Source organism: Larus michahellis, chromosome 5, assembly GCF_964199755.1.
Source record: "Larus michahellis chromosome 5, bLarMic1.1, whole genome shotgun sequence".
Classification (NCBI taxonomy): domain Eukaryota; kingdom Metazoa; phylum Chordata; class Aves; order Charadriiformes; family Laridae; genus Larus; species Larus michahellis.
Window position 1 is genome coordinate 81,074,138 of NC_133900.1, and position 15,471 is coordinate 81,089,608.

At 43.0% G+C, this 15,471-nt stretch overlaps 2 protein-coding genes across 5 annotated transcripts in view; one reads left to right on the plus strand and one right to left on the minus strand.

Annotated features, from left to right (window-relative positions):
• Positions 1-5,161, plus strand: part of CFAP97 (cilia and flagella associated protein 97) — a 33,413-nt gene extending 28,252 nt beyond the window's left edge. For 2 of the 4 annotated variants that reach the window (XR_012587129.1, XR_012587128.1), the window contains exons 5-7: positions 1,551-1,701; positions 2,413-3,288; positions 4,657-5,161. Coding sequence is in view for 2 of the 4 variants with exons in the window: in XM_074588310.1 (XP_074444411.1) it covers positions 1,551-1,701; positions 2,413-2,540 (279 nt within the window). In the remaining 2 variants the exon portion in view is untranslated. Of the gene's footprint in view, positions 1-1,550; positions 1,702-2,412; positions 4,333-4,656 lie in introns of those variants that run through there. The other 2 variants (XM_074588310.1, XM_074588309.1) reach the window with 1 other exon arrangement.
• Positions 5,162-9,083: 3,922 nt separating this feature from the next.
• On the minus strand, positions 9,084-12,051 carry SLC25A4 (solute carrier family 25 member 4). The gene is made up of 4 exons (XM_074588311.1): positions 11,631-12,051; positions 10,889-11,375; positions 10,211-10,351; positions 9,084-9,862 (listed from the first exon to the last, which is right to left on the minus strand). The coding sequence occupies exons 1-4, from the start codon at positions 11,739-11,741 to the stop codon at positions 9,705-9,707; spliced, it is 897 nt and encodes a 298-aa protein (XP_074444412.1). The 5' UTR covers positions 11,742-12,051; the 3' UTR covers positions 9,084-9,704.
• Between the last annotated feature and the right edge of the window lie 3,420 nt (positions 12,052-15,471).

Sequence of the window (15,471 nt, forward strand, 5' to 3'; positions counted from 1 at the left end):
CGTACGTAGTTGTGTTAGGAGATGCGGATGAAGTTGTGAGTAAAATGTTGGATGTAGCATTTAGAGACAAGTCTACCATTTCATGTTCTGCAACTGGCTTTAGTGAAGAGCTATTTCTAGCTGAAGTCCTTCTTTTGACTTTTGCTTACTTAGGTATTTCCACTTGACCATGAACTGACTGGCACTTGATGCAAGCACTTGTGACATATTCTGTCTGAGCCAAAATCACTTGTCCTTTCTCCCTTGTGCACTCTGTGCAGGTTTCCAGTGCCCGTGCATGAACTACCAAGAGTTTGTAGATTCCTATTATAGCTAGACAATGGCAACTGACATCCTATGAATACTATACTATTTCCAAAGTCACTTTCTGTAAATTTTTTTGTTCTTCTTTAAAAAAAAAATAATCAGGACCTGATTCAGAGTGGGGAAGAATGATTGTTTCATACAAAGTGCAGTTTAATGGCTATACAGGCAGATTCTTGACTTCTGTAAGTTGCAAACAAGTCTCTAAGGTACATATAAGTATGCATCTAGACAATACATCATTAAGAGGTATTTTTAGTATTTCGGAGGCTTGTGTAATCACAGTTAGCATTGCCTCTCGTTGATAGGATGCCTGTCATAATACTGACAAGGAATGGTTTTGTCATTGCCAAATGTGTGTAGGCCATCAAATGAATTGAAATTAGTTAGCAGGGGGAATGTATAGATCTATGCAAGGCAAGCACCGGAGGCGAAATAGATGAAAAATGTGCAGTTGTTGATTGGAAGTTGTATGTAGCTGGGTCTTCCTAATTGGTCCTGCCACCAGGTTCTTTTTTTAGGTTATGGACATTTCTTAATCCTTTTTCAAGTAGAAGTAGTTACGCAGAATAGCAATCTGTCCATGTCTCACAAATACTATGTAAGTAGCTGTTCCAATTTAATGCTTGCTGCATGATTGCCAGGGTTAATTTCAACAAGAGGAAATGAAGTCTATAGCAATGATTTCAACTGGAATCTCTTAAAACTACATTATGGATAAAGTAAATAGTGTCTGGTGGATGTTTGTGCTTTCCTTTTGATGTTACTCTCACAGAATTGAGGTCAGTATTTCTCTCTGGGGATCCTGTAGGGCAATATAAAATTATCTAAGTAAGTTTGCAAAGATAAAAAAAAAAAGCTTCTCATCCTTCCAGAAAATCAGAAGAGAGGAGTAACCAAAGGTAGGATTAGAAGAACGCAGCCGATTCTCTCACCACCTTTTCTATCGCCAAACAGATGTGTTGTTTCAAGTATAGAGAACTGTGGGGTACTAAAGATGTACTCAGCATCGAATTGATGATATGTAAGGGGTACTTACTATTTGTGTCGTCTTCTAACACTAAGAAAATAATTGAATGTGAGCAGAACAGCCTGTGCTGGTCACCAACGGAGGAGCTTGTGTTGTACAATGCTAAAAATGTGGGTGGTTTTTTGCAGTTCAAATAAAAATCACTTTCTGAATATTTGTTTTGTAGCTTCTTGTTCATCCTTTCTTTTTCTTGATGATATTTTTCTTTGATATTAAGGCTTTCCTGAAAAGACTGGAAGCAGTGAAACCAACACCTGGTATGAGGCGTTCTGAACAACTGATGGACTATCAGCGCCAGATGAGTTATCTAAATTCATCACCAGCTGTAAGAAGAGGAAAATCTGCTTTCAGCCAGCTTAGTCCTTCCAGTAAGTACTTTGAAGTTGCGGATTCTTGCATTTCTTTTCATGCGTTTATCTTTCTATAATTCAGAATTGTGAAGCACTTACAGCTAAGAATAGCAAGTAAGTTTCGTTCTCTGTCTTCTTTAGATTGATCACTTATCACACAGAAATCAATAAAGTGATTTTTTTTTTTTACCTTAACCAAAAGTATGATGACCGCATGAACTGTTTACTTACCATCCTAAATTTCTAATAAACTATCTTGTCAATCATCTTTCAAGACGGTCAAAAAAATCACTGTTGTAAAGAAATATTTCTCATTTTGCCAGTACCCTTTATTGAAAGGAAAAGGGGGGGGGGGGGGGCGGGAAGCACAACACAAGACCCCCAAAGAAGCTTCAAATTCTCATGCAGAAAGTGTAAATCTACTGACAGTAGCCTTGTTTCTCTTGGAAATTGTGTGTGCAGTATTTGGAAGTGGATCATACGTCCCCATAGATCCATATATGTTGGGTTAAAGAACCACAGCACTATGGCGTAGGCTTGAATTCTTTGTCCTGAGCATTTACAAACAACTCATAACACTTTGGGGTTGTACTCAACTTCCTGTGACTTGGTGGGTTTTTTTCTGGGAACTGTGGTAGTGAGTGTTGCAGTACTAATATGCTGTGAAGTTTTCTGTTGTACCGAGCGTAAGCATTCTCGTTCTTTTTTTGTCTGTGTGTATTTTAACAGGAGGCACTTCAAGAGCATCCGCTGTACCAAGTACAATGAGCCAGAGGAACGAAAAACCCGTGTCTGATTCAGCCAGCGGGGCATTACAGAGACCTAAACCCACTAATGTTCGTGCTGCTTGGTTATAAGTGTGGTGTTTGCCTCGCATTCTGAGATGATCCTCAGACTTCTGTTTTTAGTGCTTTTGTAAATTCTATGTGCAAAAAATATTTTATGCATTGTTCAGTGATTAAGATGCATTGCATATGATATAATTGCTCATAAAATGGTTTTGAGGGAACACTTTTACTTCAGTCAGTGTTTTCCATGACAGGAGGAACTTAAGAAAGAGAAGGAAATATTTAAACGGACAAGTTTAAATAGAAATCATTAATTATTATTTTATTCTCAAACCGTAAGTGGAATTTGTATACATAACGTGGAAGGACAGAGTTGCTGCACTATAGGCACAAGATGTAAAGAAGATCTTGAAAACAATAATACTTAAAAAGGTGGCATTAAACTAAAAAGCATATGCTTAATTCCAAGATTGTCCTTGTTTTTCATCTTGGCTTTAGGAAGGCCTTCTGAACTTGGTGGGTCATGTTCTTATGACTGAAAGAATCTCCTTTTTTCAGCAGCATGAAGGGGTGAAAAGCACTTTGCGTATTCCTGCATGGGTAGCTAGAATACCAAGGCTGCAGAAGATGTTACTCTGCCACTCTTGCGCTCCAGGTGTTGAACACTTGTTTTGTACTCAAGGCTGCATCTCTTCCAGATTTAAAAGCATTTTGGAAGTTGTATTGGGACCTTTGTGTAGGAAAGAAGAATCCGATGCTATTTGAACGAGAGTAAAGACTGAAGTGAACAACAGTCTCAGATTCACTCTAAACAAGAGTAAGTTTTAATTACTTCTCGAGCTAGAGAATATTAAGCAAAGGGAATATTTTATGGCCCTGCTTTTGCAGATCCTTGCCCTTCTCGGTGGGGAGATATAAACTTGAGCTGCAGGGAAGTTGAACATCTGTTTTTGAGAGCAACTACTAACAGGATTAAAAAAAAAAGAGAGAGAAAACAGAAAATCTTGTTTTGCTGCTTAACCTATTAACAAATACCAGATATTTGTAGTAATGTCAAATAAGCTTCAGTAGCAACATCCCATTTAACACGGGGAGCAAAATTTAATGGAATTGGTAATTGCAAATAGTAAGTGGTATGCTTTATTTCTATACATAAAGGCAAACTTTCAGTGAGCTTATTTTGTAGGACTGTAGTCTTATAAAGAGCATAAATTGTGATGCCACTATCCATGGATATTGCAGGAACCCTGCTTGCTTCCCCAGCTTCTTCCCGGGAGTGATACAGGAAATCTCTGTGTATTATGCATAACGAAAATATAAAAAAAGCTGTGTTCAGTACTGCTGGGTCTTAGCCCTATGAAAAGGAAAGTTTATTATTCTTTGCGCGTGCTTGCATGGGGGCGTAGGCTTTCAGGTATTCTGCATTGTAACAAACTTTTTACTTGGTCCTGTGTGGTAGTTTGGCAGAGCTTCTGCACCTGGTGACCTGTGGATCAAATTCAGCTGTTTGACAATGTTTGAACTTTAAACTTTAAGCAGCATTGTGGCAAACAGATTTTTATTGCAAATATTATTCATTGATAGGGACTGTATGGAATTTTTTGCATAGTGCTGCTGTATTTATTTGTACTATTGTGCTAACTAAAATTATTCACTATTTAAAGATTTTTGTCCTTGAATGTGAATATCAGGGTCACAGTTTAAATACTTTTGAATGTTTGTATTTTTTTTTTTGTGAAGGAGTTCACAAAATGGATTACTTTTAATCGCTTCATCTTATTTTATTAAACTTTGTTATGGAGGAATGTCAATTTTGTATGTCATTTTTGTAAATCATAAGAAATAAAATATTTAATGTGAATTGTTTGTCATTGCAGTGGCTTCTTTCAGAATATTATAACTGGTATTAAAGTGCAAAGGAGGTCATGGGAGAAGTGTTTTGTGCTACATGTCGTGGAGGAAAATGCAAAGAATTAGTTTATTCATTGATACCCTTTACCTGTTTAGTGACTCTGGTGTGGGTTTTTTAAAATAAGCCATATTGACACGTCTTCATTAAGTTAGATAATCTCATCAAGATTTTTATAGCAAAAAATCATGTTTCTAATAGGCTTGTATTTTGTATTTTTTGTAAGCTGCCACTTTATGTTCTCTTCTACTTTTTTTTTTTTTTCCCCCTCTCCAGAAGATCTCTTTGAAAGAAAAGCGCAAGCCGCTCTGTTTCCTCCTTAAAGTGAACTGCCACGCTGGTTTGACGCACGGTTTCAGGTAGGAGCCAGTCTCTCCGCTGAAGTGACAGGATTGCCAGTTTGGGTGACAGCACTGCCATTATTGATCTCACCACTGTGAGAAATGGACTGTGGTGCCTCTGTCATGTTTTTGTTCTGGAAGTGTCTCTTTCTCGTTGTGGGCTCCGTTTCTTCCAGGGCAGAGTTCTGCTGTGTAGTCTTTATACAATACTGAAGGTCTTAAAGACGGGCCTAGTTCAGATCATTGACTATATGAGAAGAACAGGGAGTGATGATACACCCCTGTCTGGACAGGTGACATGTGAGGGGCATTTTTCCAAGCAGACCATTCATCAGATTGTTTGCAGTCTTTATTGAAGATCCTGAGGCATCTCTGCTGTCATCCTGCTGCCCAGATGAGGGTTTGTCTGATTGTTCTAAATAAAATGGCTGGCTGGATTTACTCGTTTTCCGTGATGTCTGTGGACTTTACATTGGACTGTATTTTCCTGATTGTCATCTAATGAGTTTCAGGGTAAACCTCTGTTAGAACCCTGAGACGCTCTGTTCTAACGCATCACCAATTATGTTTTTGTCCCAGTGCTTTTCCTTGTTCTTCATGGTCAACAGACAAAACTAACTTCCTGCCTTCCCAACCTGGGCAGCTCACGGAGTCATCTGGCAGATGAGAGCTTGTGGCTTTCCCTGGAGCACAGTCTGCACATCAGTGTGATGGAGATGACAGCAATGACTTGCATCAAGCCTTCTGGCTGTGCAGTCGTGACAGTCATATGCAGGTGATGATGAATACACAGCGATAAATCAACAAGACAAATGGTGAGGCAGAAGAAAAGGTACCCAAGTGGTGTATCTTATGAACCCAGTACACCGAGTACATCTTTGTGGTGTTTACCTGCTGAAAAGCTTGAGCAAAATAGTGGATGAACCATGTCATTGTCGCCTGATGAATGAGGAAATACAGAGCTGCATATGGAACCATCTTCCAGGACTGAGATTATGTTGAGGTCATCCTGTTTCAGATTTTGGCAGGGATTGCTAATGCCTGTGATACAAATCTGATTTGTCTTCAGGATGCATAGTTCTAATACCTTGGTCAAGAAAACTTTGCTAAGTGTTTCTTGGTAACTCTCCTCTTGGCCAAGAGGAGACAGGATTTCTCAACACTGATCCTTGTAGCTGTCACATGCGGTTTCAGGACCACGTGTGTTACTCACTACAGAGTCCTAAAATGTTCTCCATGATTTTTGTTCTCGGTTCTGATTGTTTGCAAAAATCATAATTCTCTCCACTATATTATCTGTGGTCAGAGCTTGGAACAAAAATAACAGGTCTCAGTTCTCTCCACACAGGGGCTCTTGGGACTAGAACATGCTATTGAGAGATTTTTCTGGTTTAAAGTGAGAGGGACTTCACAGGGGGAACACAGGTGGCTGAGATTTGCCTCCTGGGGCATGATACTTCTTTCTCTGACATCCTAGGTTGGCTCGTGGGACTCTCCCATCTCCAGCTGAGATAATCCAACAACAGTGACTGTGGCATCCCTGCAGATGGAGTGTTCTTTTGGGTTTTCAACAACTTAGCAAGGTTTTTTGCTTTTGCTATGCTTCTCACTGTCTCTTAAGCTCTTCCCTGTGGCTTTTAAAGAACTGATGGCTGCTTCTCCCATGACAGTGTAGAGCAGAGAGTGGAGGTAGGGAAGTTTTGGTCTGCTGTCATAGATTCTCTCCCTCCTGCTCTCTGCAGTAGGCTACGCTCTGGAGAGACAGGTTTATCTTTCAGACCCACCTGAAGTTCCTAACTTCGTCTCACCCAAAAGATCAGTGTACCTCAGTTCCCTCCCTTCCAGAGCTGCGCAGTACAGGATATGCTGCGTGGTAGGTGGGCTTTGTCTTTCTATATTAGTAGGATATATTACCAAGCTATTGCGGGCATGTTTCCCAGTGTTCAAGTGTAAGATATAAGGGAATAACGGGTTTGCCGCAGGCCTTATGCGTGCATAGTCTGTCTGTGACTAACGTATGAAAAGGTGCAAAAGGATTGGGGCAGTGGGATGAATTCTCTGTGACAACCAGGGTTCACTTAATGGGAGTTCAGAGAGCAATTGGAGACTCTCTGCAAAGTCGTCCGTTTTCCAGCTTTGCAGAGCTGATGGCTGGATGTTAGGTTACGCTTTCAGCAGTTGTTACACTGAGTGCCACGGATGCAGTGCAAGGCTGCTTTCAGGTGACTAGTTATTTCATTGACAGTTTCAAACTCTCACCCCAAGTATCTTTATGGAGAGCATTGCCTGGAATCTGCCACAGGGTGTGCGTATGCATATGCATGTTCAAGCAGAAAGAAGGAGCTATTTACCTGTAAGTGTTTTCCATATGTATTATTTCACGTAGTGTCTCTTCCCCCAGTGAAATTTTTCTGCAGTGATGCTCCTCACTCTTTGTAATAGGCTTTACTCCTTTGGTTTTTGCCCCCCCCCCCCCCCCCCTTTTTTTTTTAAGGAATATAGTAACTTCTTTCATATACACTCATTTGAGGCTTCTTTTTCTTCCTCTTAATTCTCTTATTGCTCACTCACACACACATTTCCCCCCAAGGTTTGGTACCTCTGCAACAACCTGTCATTATCTCTGATATCTTTGTAGCTGACTTAGATCTTCTCTAGAACACCCCAGTGCCATCTGCAACCTCGTCAGTGATGTAAATGTTTAATGAATAGTTGCAGTGTGTTAACAGGCTTCTCCTAAGGAACTGTTAGGAATGCGTGGAGGAAGGAGAAAAGGAAGAGAAAGGGCAGAAGCAGGCAGGTAAAGCTGCAGTAAGCACTTTGAAAAAACAGTACAAGGATTTTCTTTACAAACTTATAGGTTGCAACCCTGGTTATTTATTGCTGGGAAGGAAACAGACCAGGTGTCTAATGTGACTGTGAAAAAAGGGAGATGAAATGGTAAGGCCAGGTTGAAAGAGACACTGTCTTCATGAGGCAAAAAATAACTAAATTTAGGTAACTTAAAAATAGGCTATCACTTTTGGAACAATATTTTCCCAGTAGTAGCTTGTACCTGCCTTCACGGAGGGAGTGGAGCTGCTGGTCTGAATCTCTAGCAGACACAGAGCCCATTGCACTAAGTGACAGAGAGCCAGGACTACCCGTGTCTGACAATAAACGAATTTCAAATATAGGGAAGTGATAACTGAAAGCTAAAGCACAGTTATGATTTACTGCTACTCACAAATTTGGTTAATCCAGAGCTCTCATCTGCATACTCAATTATAAAAATCATAGATTAAATGTGCTCCTGGACCATAAGAGTAACTGGATAGTTCTGTGATAGTCACATGCAGTGTTAACCAAGGTAGTGTACACAAATACATTCTTTTTTGGAAGACTTGTTCCATTTATACTGCAGAGTAATCTGCTTTCACACAAGCAATGCTGTGAGACTGGGTGTCAGGGAACAGCAGCTACAGCAGTGACAGTACCTGCAAGAATGTCCCATCTCAGGCAGTGATAACCCCTTCCCTGGAGCTACAGTGTTCGTTCATCAGTCCTATTAGCCCAGGCATTGCCTATTCTGCAGTTTATATTCAACACGGAAGTTGTCAGCCGTGTAGTTAACTAAGCAGCCTTTTACCTTCCTCATGTTTCCACAGGGTTTCTTTTCACCCTAGGGCACTAGATATCATGGGCATTCCAGGTGTTTCATCAAAACTCCATATGAAGTAGTAAAAGATGCAGCTGAAATAAATAATTTGAGTATTACTTGCGTAGTCTTACCCCTATTCCTAGGTGGATACATACACATTTGTTTGTATGTGGCCTAAATGAACCACTGAACTGGACACGACTCACCTTCCCTCCTTTGCCTAGTTAGAGAGCCTATTCTTCAGTGAGTTCACAACCACACAGCATTTAAAGCTTAAAAACTCTGCATTGAGCATGTTCTGATCTCACTGGTAATTAATAGCTCAAGTTAATAATGGTGTAGTTGGCACTAGTTATTAAAATAACTCAGAAGTATTCTATTTTAGAAGACTTTTTCAAGTAAAATAAGGAGCAATGACTCCACTATCAAATGAGAACACTTACTGTGAAGTTAAGGGTAATATAAATTAATTACCAAAGCAGGTAAGACTATAGGGTAGTTCATCTGGAAGACAACTGGCTGCAGCACCCTCAAGTTGGATGCACTTGGCTTTGCTCTTGTAGAATTATCAACAACCCCTCCACCTACCAAAAGCTCTGCTGAAAATCTTTCAAGAGGCTTAGATTGTTCCAGACAATCACTAATAGGATGCTGATTAGCACATCACTTTAAAGGACATGTACATGTCATGTGTTCAGTGTACTGAAAACACCAGGAAAGAGTTCATTAATATATTAATTTATTTCACCGTTTTAGTTCAATTGAACATCAGAGCAGACAACTTTTTGCTTTGTGAAGATACAGGGAATTAACCACATGACTATATAATTTATCTGTGAAAAGGCTATAGTTAGGAACTCAGCCTGATGCTTTGGTATAATTTATGTTTTCAGACATTTTTTACTTAATATCTTAAAAAAAATACAGCTTTAGAAGAAAACATGATTTTAATTCATGTTATAAAAGTCATCATGTTGTTGGGTAGCTAGAGACATCACTTAGTACAACAGGTACTTCTGAAAATCTCATTCTATTAAGATTTCACAGTATTGAACTAAGGTAAAGACCACATAAGTCTTGTCTCTAGACAAAATGTATTACCTGAAATTTGAAGTATAATATATACACAGGTTCCAATACAAATGTTGGAGAAATTTTCATACAAAATGTAACTGTGATGCAGTGGACAATTTTTAAATTAATGCATCCTCATCTCAACCAGACATGTTACTCAAATTTTATTCTGTTTCCCTAGGAAATATTTTGTTGTCCATCACATCACAATAGCACATTTTTAAAAAAAGTTGATTGAGAACAATTGAACTACATTATGATGTTACATTTTAGACATATTTCTTGATTTCATCATAAAGTACTAATACAAAAGCTCCGCCCATGCCTCTCAACACATTCGACCAGGCACCTTTGAAGAACGCTTTGCCTCCTTCATCTTTAGCTATCTTCTTCCAGCAATCAATTGTGCCCTTGTACATAATATCAGCTGTGGAAACAGACATACAGGTCAGAAGGCTTGAAATCATACTGTGAGTCTGTTTCAACTTTCACATATTTTAAACCAACACAGAATAAGCAAACTATAGCCAAGAACTTAAGTAATCAATTCATCAAAAGTAATTTTAATTCTCTACATGAAAATTAAAACAAATCAACTCAGCCTCTTAAGTGAACATGACAGAAATAACGTGCAATTTGTTCCTTTTGTTTTTTTAAGGATTTCAATAAGGTCATTAGTTTTCCATAAGACAAAAAAATACCCAGCATCTCCCATTGTATCTCAATGAAAAGAAACTTTCTGCTGCCAGAACACCATAGGAGCACTTATTCTTACCTCCCTTCCGGCCAGACTGCATCATCATCCTACGTCGCACAGTATCAAAAGGGTAAGAAACCAGCCCTGCTACTGCTGTGACAGTCTGGGCAATCATCCAGCTCACTACGATATGCACGTTCTTTGGATCAGGCAACATACCTGTCATCAAGAACAAATGAGCAGAGTCAGTACAGAAGGAAAGGGTTGTGGGGAAGATGGCTGTGGAAGGAACAATCACCCACCAACTGCAGGAGTCACTCAATCAAGCCTGCAACTTCTCCCTTCATCCGTATTTAACTATTAACAGGCGCTATGAGCAAAACAAAAGTTTATAGGTCTGTTGGATTTTGGGATCTAAGCCCTCTTCATGCTCCCTGACCAAAAGGTCTCTCCTGCAGAACCCTCCCAGGCTTGTGTCAGGAGCTGCAATGAGTAACAAACTAGCATACAAGCCTTAAGGCAGAGAAAGATTAACTGGAAAGTGCCTGAGAACACACTGCAAACCCAAAGCTTCTGCTCAGAGCAGCAAGTTGAGGGAGGCAGGAACACATTTCAGAAACACCTGTTCGTATTCCAGCATTAGCACCCTCAACTGGTGCTGAGCCAAACCCTGCTTGTCCTTGTACCCCCAAGTGCCCTGGAGTGCCTTTCCTGGATGTCTCTTCCCTCACAGTCACTTCTCCATGCACTTCTTACCCTTGGCTGTGTCGTAAACCCCAAAATAGGCTGCTCTGTAGATGATGATGCCCTGGACAGACACACTGAATCCTTGGTACAGGCCCTTCAAGCCATCAGACTTGAAGATCTTGACAATGCAGTCGCCCAGCCCTGTGAACTCCCTCTCACTGGCTCCTTTGCCCACATCAGCCGCCAGCCGGGTCCTGGCGAAATCCAGTGGGTAGACGAAGCAGAGGGAGGTGGCTCCGGCGGCGCCCCCAGACGCCAGGTTCCCCGCAAAGTAGCGCCAGAACTGCTTGTGCCTGTCCACTCCCCCCAAGAAGATCTGCTTGTACTTGTCCTTGAAGGCGAAGTTGAGGGCCTGGGTGGGGAAGTACCGGATGACGTTGGCCAGGTTGCCTCTCCAGAAGGAGATGATGCCTTGCTCCTTGGGGATGCGGACTATGCAGTCAATGATGCCCTTGTACTGCTTCTCAGCCGTGATCTGTTTGCTGGCATGCTGGACCTGTGGGGAGGAGAAGGAAGACGGGTGGAAGGGTCGAGAGAAGGACCCTGCCGGGGTGACCCTGCCTGCTGAAGGGCAGGGACCGGACCAGGCCTGGCCCGGCTCCCGCTCCCCCGAGGGGGTGCTGAAGGGCCCGGGTAACCGGAGCCGGCCGAGCTCCTTCCCATATTTAGTCAGACGGGCCGCCTGTGGCAGAGCCTCGCCGGGCTCCCCCCCGCCGCCGTCCCCCCCCCCGGGGGGCCGCCGCCTCCTCACCTGCAGCAGCAACTTCACTCTCTCGATGGGGGCGACAGCCGTCTTGGAGATGGCGGCAGCGACCCCACCGGCCAAAAAGTCCTTGAGGAAGCTGAGCGCTTGGTCACCCATGCTGGTAGCCGGTCCGACACTCCCTGCCCGGAGAGAGCCAACGAGTCCCGCACCTCCCCACCCTGCCGCCCCCGCGCACCGCCGGCCAAATGGCCCCCCGGCCCCGCGCCGCCCTTCTTATACCCCGCGGCCTCTCGCGATAGGAGGAGGCGTCCCCCAGGGGCACGGGCATTGGCTGGGACCCCCCCAGGACCCACCCCCGGCGGGGGGCAGCGCCGCCATCTTGCCCTGTGGAGGGAGCGCGAGGGCCACTGGGTTCCGGACGTTTAAAGGGCAAATTAAAGTTATCTGGTCGCTGCCGAGGAACGCTATGTCAGAGCATGTGCCTGCTGTATTAATAGCTCCTGGGAGGCACAGGAGGGGACTGAGAAAGCTGGCAGGAGTACCTCAGGCCGCATTAACTGTTTCGTGCAGGCTGGAGGCTGGCGTGGGGGCTGAAAGCTTGCCCAGAGAGGGGCCTGGCTGTGGCAACCGTCAGTTTGTTGACTGAAGTCAACTCGAAGAGGCAAGAGTGCTTTAAGCCTTGAGTTTGTGAGCACGGATTCACACCGTGAAGGGAGAAGGGGACACACGTGCTGGGCGGATGTATGTATACCCTTGTGTGGATGTCGTGCCCTACAACAAAGGTCACTGGGGATGCATAGTCAACCTGGGAGGTGGTGTGGTGGTGCAATGTCCATGAACGTGGGTGACTAGAAATGGGCTAGACCTCTCTGAGTCAAGGACAAAGACACTTGCTTCGTGTTTGATACACAGTGTGAACTTGCAGGCATTGAGGTCTTTAAATACCCCCGCATGCTCCAGGACCTGGCTTTCCCGAAGAGGAGACAACATGCCTTCCTGCATTGTACGCTCTTTTCAACCCTGCAAGGTCAGACTCTCACAAGAGTCACAGTGAATCCCTTCGAAAGGAGGGAGGGAGGGGAAGGGACTCCAGGAAGCACATGCCCAGGCACGCTCAGGTTGCTTGGCTTGCACCAGATGTGAAAGAAGAGTAAAGGCTGTAGTGAAACCCTGCCTTCATTCAGTGTCTGGTTCCTAGGGAAAAGTTTGAGTCTCAAATTAAGATTACATGGCTCCATCACTGGTTTCCCTGTTTCTCATCTGTTCTTTTTATCTGACCCCCATAAGAAAGCAAGAGCTTACGATTCACTGTTGGGTGACTTTGTGTGGAATAACTGCATGAAAGGCAACGCGGCAAGTTGTAGCTGCATACCTAGGAGTTTGCCTTAAAAAGGCATTAAGATGTGCACCTAGGACAATGTTACACTGAGGAATGCGTAGGGTAGTGGGGTCTGCTTTGGTTTGGTAATAGGGTATCAATAGTGGAAATGGGATTCGTCTTAATGTAGGTGCTAAAAGATTGTCCGTTCCACGAAGAGACATTCTCTTCGGGACAGCAAATCTCTTCTCACTGACGTGTTTGTTAGCATGAGTCAATGAGACTGTAAATTTGATCCCCCATCTCTCTTGCCGTCTGCCTCTCTTAGGTCTGTTGAGGTAGAGGTCTCTTCTCATGAACCTCAGCTCTGGGAAGCAGACAGCAACTTTAACTTCCAGGAGCACCCTTTGCACCTTTGCCATCCTGGGCAGATGGAGCCTTTCCCCGGCTTCTAAGAAAGGGGAAGAGAGCACCCCTGAAAAAGACCTTTTCCCTGAGCAAGGACCAAAAAGCAGGTGCAAGGGGATCCCTAGAATTAGACTCTGAATTGAGGGGAGTATTGTTTAATGTATGTATTCTTCACCTTTCCTTTTTCTTGCTCATACTTCGCTCACAAAGTCTGGTGTCTCCTCTCTTCGCAGGAAAGTAAATATCCCTTTAACTTCTCAGGGCTTCTGCTGCTGGTTTCATACAGACCCGTGGGATGGTGGTGCTTCCCGACTGCCCAGACTGATAAGGTCTTCTCAGTGCGTGCACTCAGGTGTCACCTAATGCCCCGCCGACTGGTGCATGGTGAGTGAGAAGTGGGAGAGTGGCAGTGGGATGCTAGTGGGGAGGGAAGGGAATGGGGGGCTTGGAGTGAGGCTGTGGTGGTGGGGTCCAGCCTGAAAGGGTCTTTTGCCTGCCCCTCACCCACCATCTTTGTTTTAGCTCATTTAAATTGCTTTATCTTTTTTTGTTAAATTTCATTTTTAGCTCTTTTAACATATGTGAGGGCGTTTTAATTACATTTTAACAAAGTCTTTATCATAAGAATTCCAGTTAATTTTTGAAGTTATTGTGTGCATCATCATCCCATCCACAGAGACTCTTAGCTTTAATAGGTATTTCTGTATCAGTCATACAGTTTACCCAAGGCTGCCAGCATTTAAAGAAAGCAGTGCATGGGAAGTGAATAGTCACTTTTTCTGCTTCTCCTCTCCCTTCTCTGAGCCCAGATGTCTATTTCCAGGAGATGCTCGGCTTCCAACCAGTTTTAATAAAAGGAGGGCTGGACCAGGACGTGCGTCTGCTTCTCTGAGGGTTATTCTTCATTTGTTTGATTTTTGCTCCAAGTGGCTGTTTTGGATCTTTCCTATGTATGATAATGAGGCTTTTTATGCTACTTGCGGTAGGAGTTCGAATGTATCCTGTAAGGAACTTTTGCTAACTCCACCAGTACCACCAAACTTGAGGATAAGCATTTCCACTAGGCTGTAAATGTCATTAAAAAAAAAAGTGAAAGAAACTTTGACTTTTCATACAGTTAGTTGGTGTTCAGTGTTCTATATTCAGAATAGTTACTGATGCTTTTGTAGAGAAATGGCTAAAACAGCTCTGAAAATGCAAGCTTTCCTTTCTGAATTATTCAAAATTATTTTAAGCCTTTTCTTCCTTTGATCTTTGCAGCTTGGGAAGGATTAGCTAGCTTTCTAGGCTGAGTTTGTACACTGGAATTAAAATTCTGAGCTAAAAATAATAATCTAGATCTACATTTTCAAAAGAGATTAGTGACTGACTGCATTGTGCATATGTGTGAATAGCCAGCTTGAAACACTACAGATCAACTTTTACGAAGTAAAACCTTGCTTACTTGCATTTCCAAGACACTGGGAACCCCAGTGTTGAGGCTAGGCCAGGCACAAAATAAAAAAGCTTTTCCTCCGAAATCAGCAGTGTGAGTCTGACAGCAGACACAAGGGGGAGCACAAGTCAGGCCATCCTGACCCCCAGCGTGGACAGTGATGGGTAGGTGGTGTATGGGCAAGATGCCAAGAAGAAATGTGGGGTGGTTTTTTTCAGGAAAGGTTTGTAGGGTTGTAGTAAATTCTCCTCGTGTAAGGTTGGTTTGTGTTTGTGGTCAGGAGGAGGAGGAGAGTAAGAGAGCCCAAAGAGGCTACGTGAGGATGAGTGTTGAGGAGAAATAACAGGGTTGGTAGTGACAAAGATGATCAAGAAGAATGAAGGAGCGTGGGTTTTGAGTTTTGTCTTGGGCAGATATTAGTGAGGGTAACTTTAGCTGGATATTGGTGTTACGTGGTTTAGGAGCCTACACTGAGCTGGAGAGGAGGAAAACTGGACAGTAAGTGTAAGTGGCACATTGAGGAGGGAAGTGTTAGTGCTGGAAATAGCAGTGGGAGTCAACATAGGGTATGTTTGTTTATTAGAGCATGTCTGTAATGTGAGGACAAGGAGTTGGAGGAGGGTCAAAATTTCAGAAGAAAATGGATATGAAACAGATCAGAAGTTACGATGTAACAGTACAAGCATGGGCTGTAAACGCGGGAAAGAAAAAGTACCCAACATGTG

Bases quoted from the DNA above. Each gene is read 5' to 3' on its own strand.
- SLC25A4 (XM_074588311.1), bottom strand. From the start codon at position 11,741: ATGGGTGACCAAGCGCTCAGCTTCCTCAAGGACTTTTTGGCCGGTGGG. The intron at 10,352-10,888 runs GTAAGAAGTGCA...TCTTGATGACAG, and splicing joins GGTTTACGACACAGCCAAGG to GTATGTTGCCTGATCCAAAG. The intron at 9,863-10,210 runs GTAAGAATAAGT...CTGTTTCCACAG, and splicing joins GCAGTCTGGCCGGAAGGGAG to CTGATATTATGTACAAGGGC.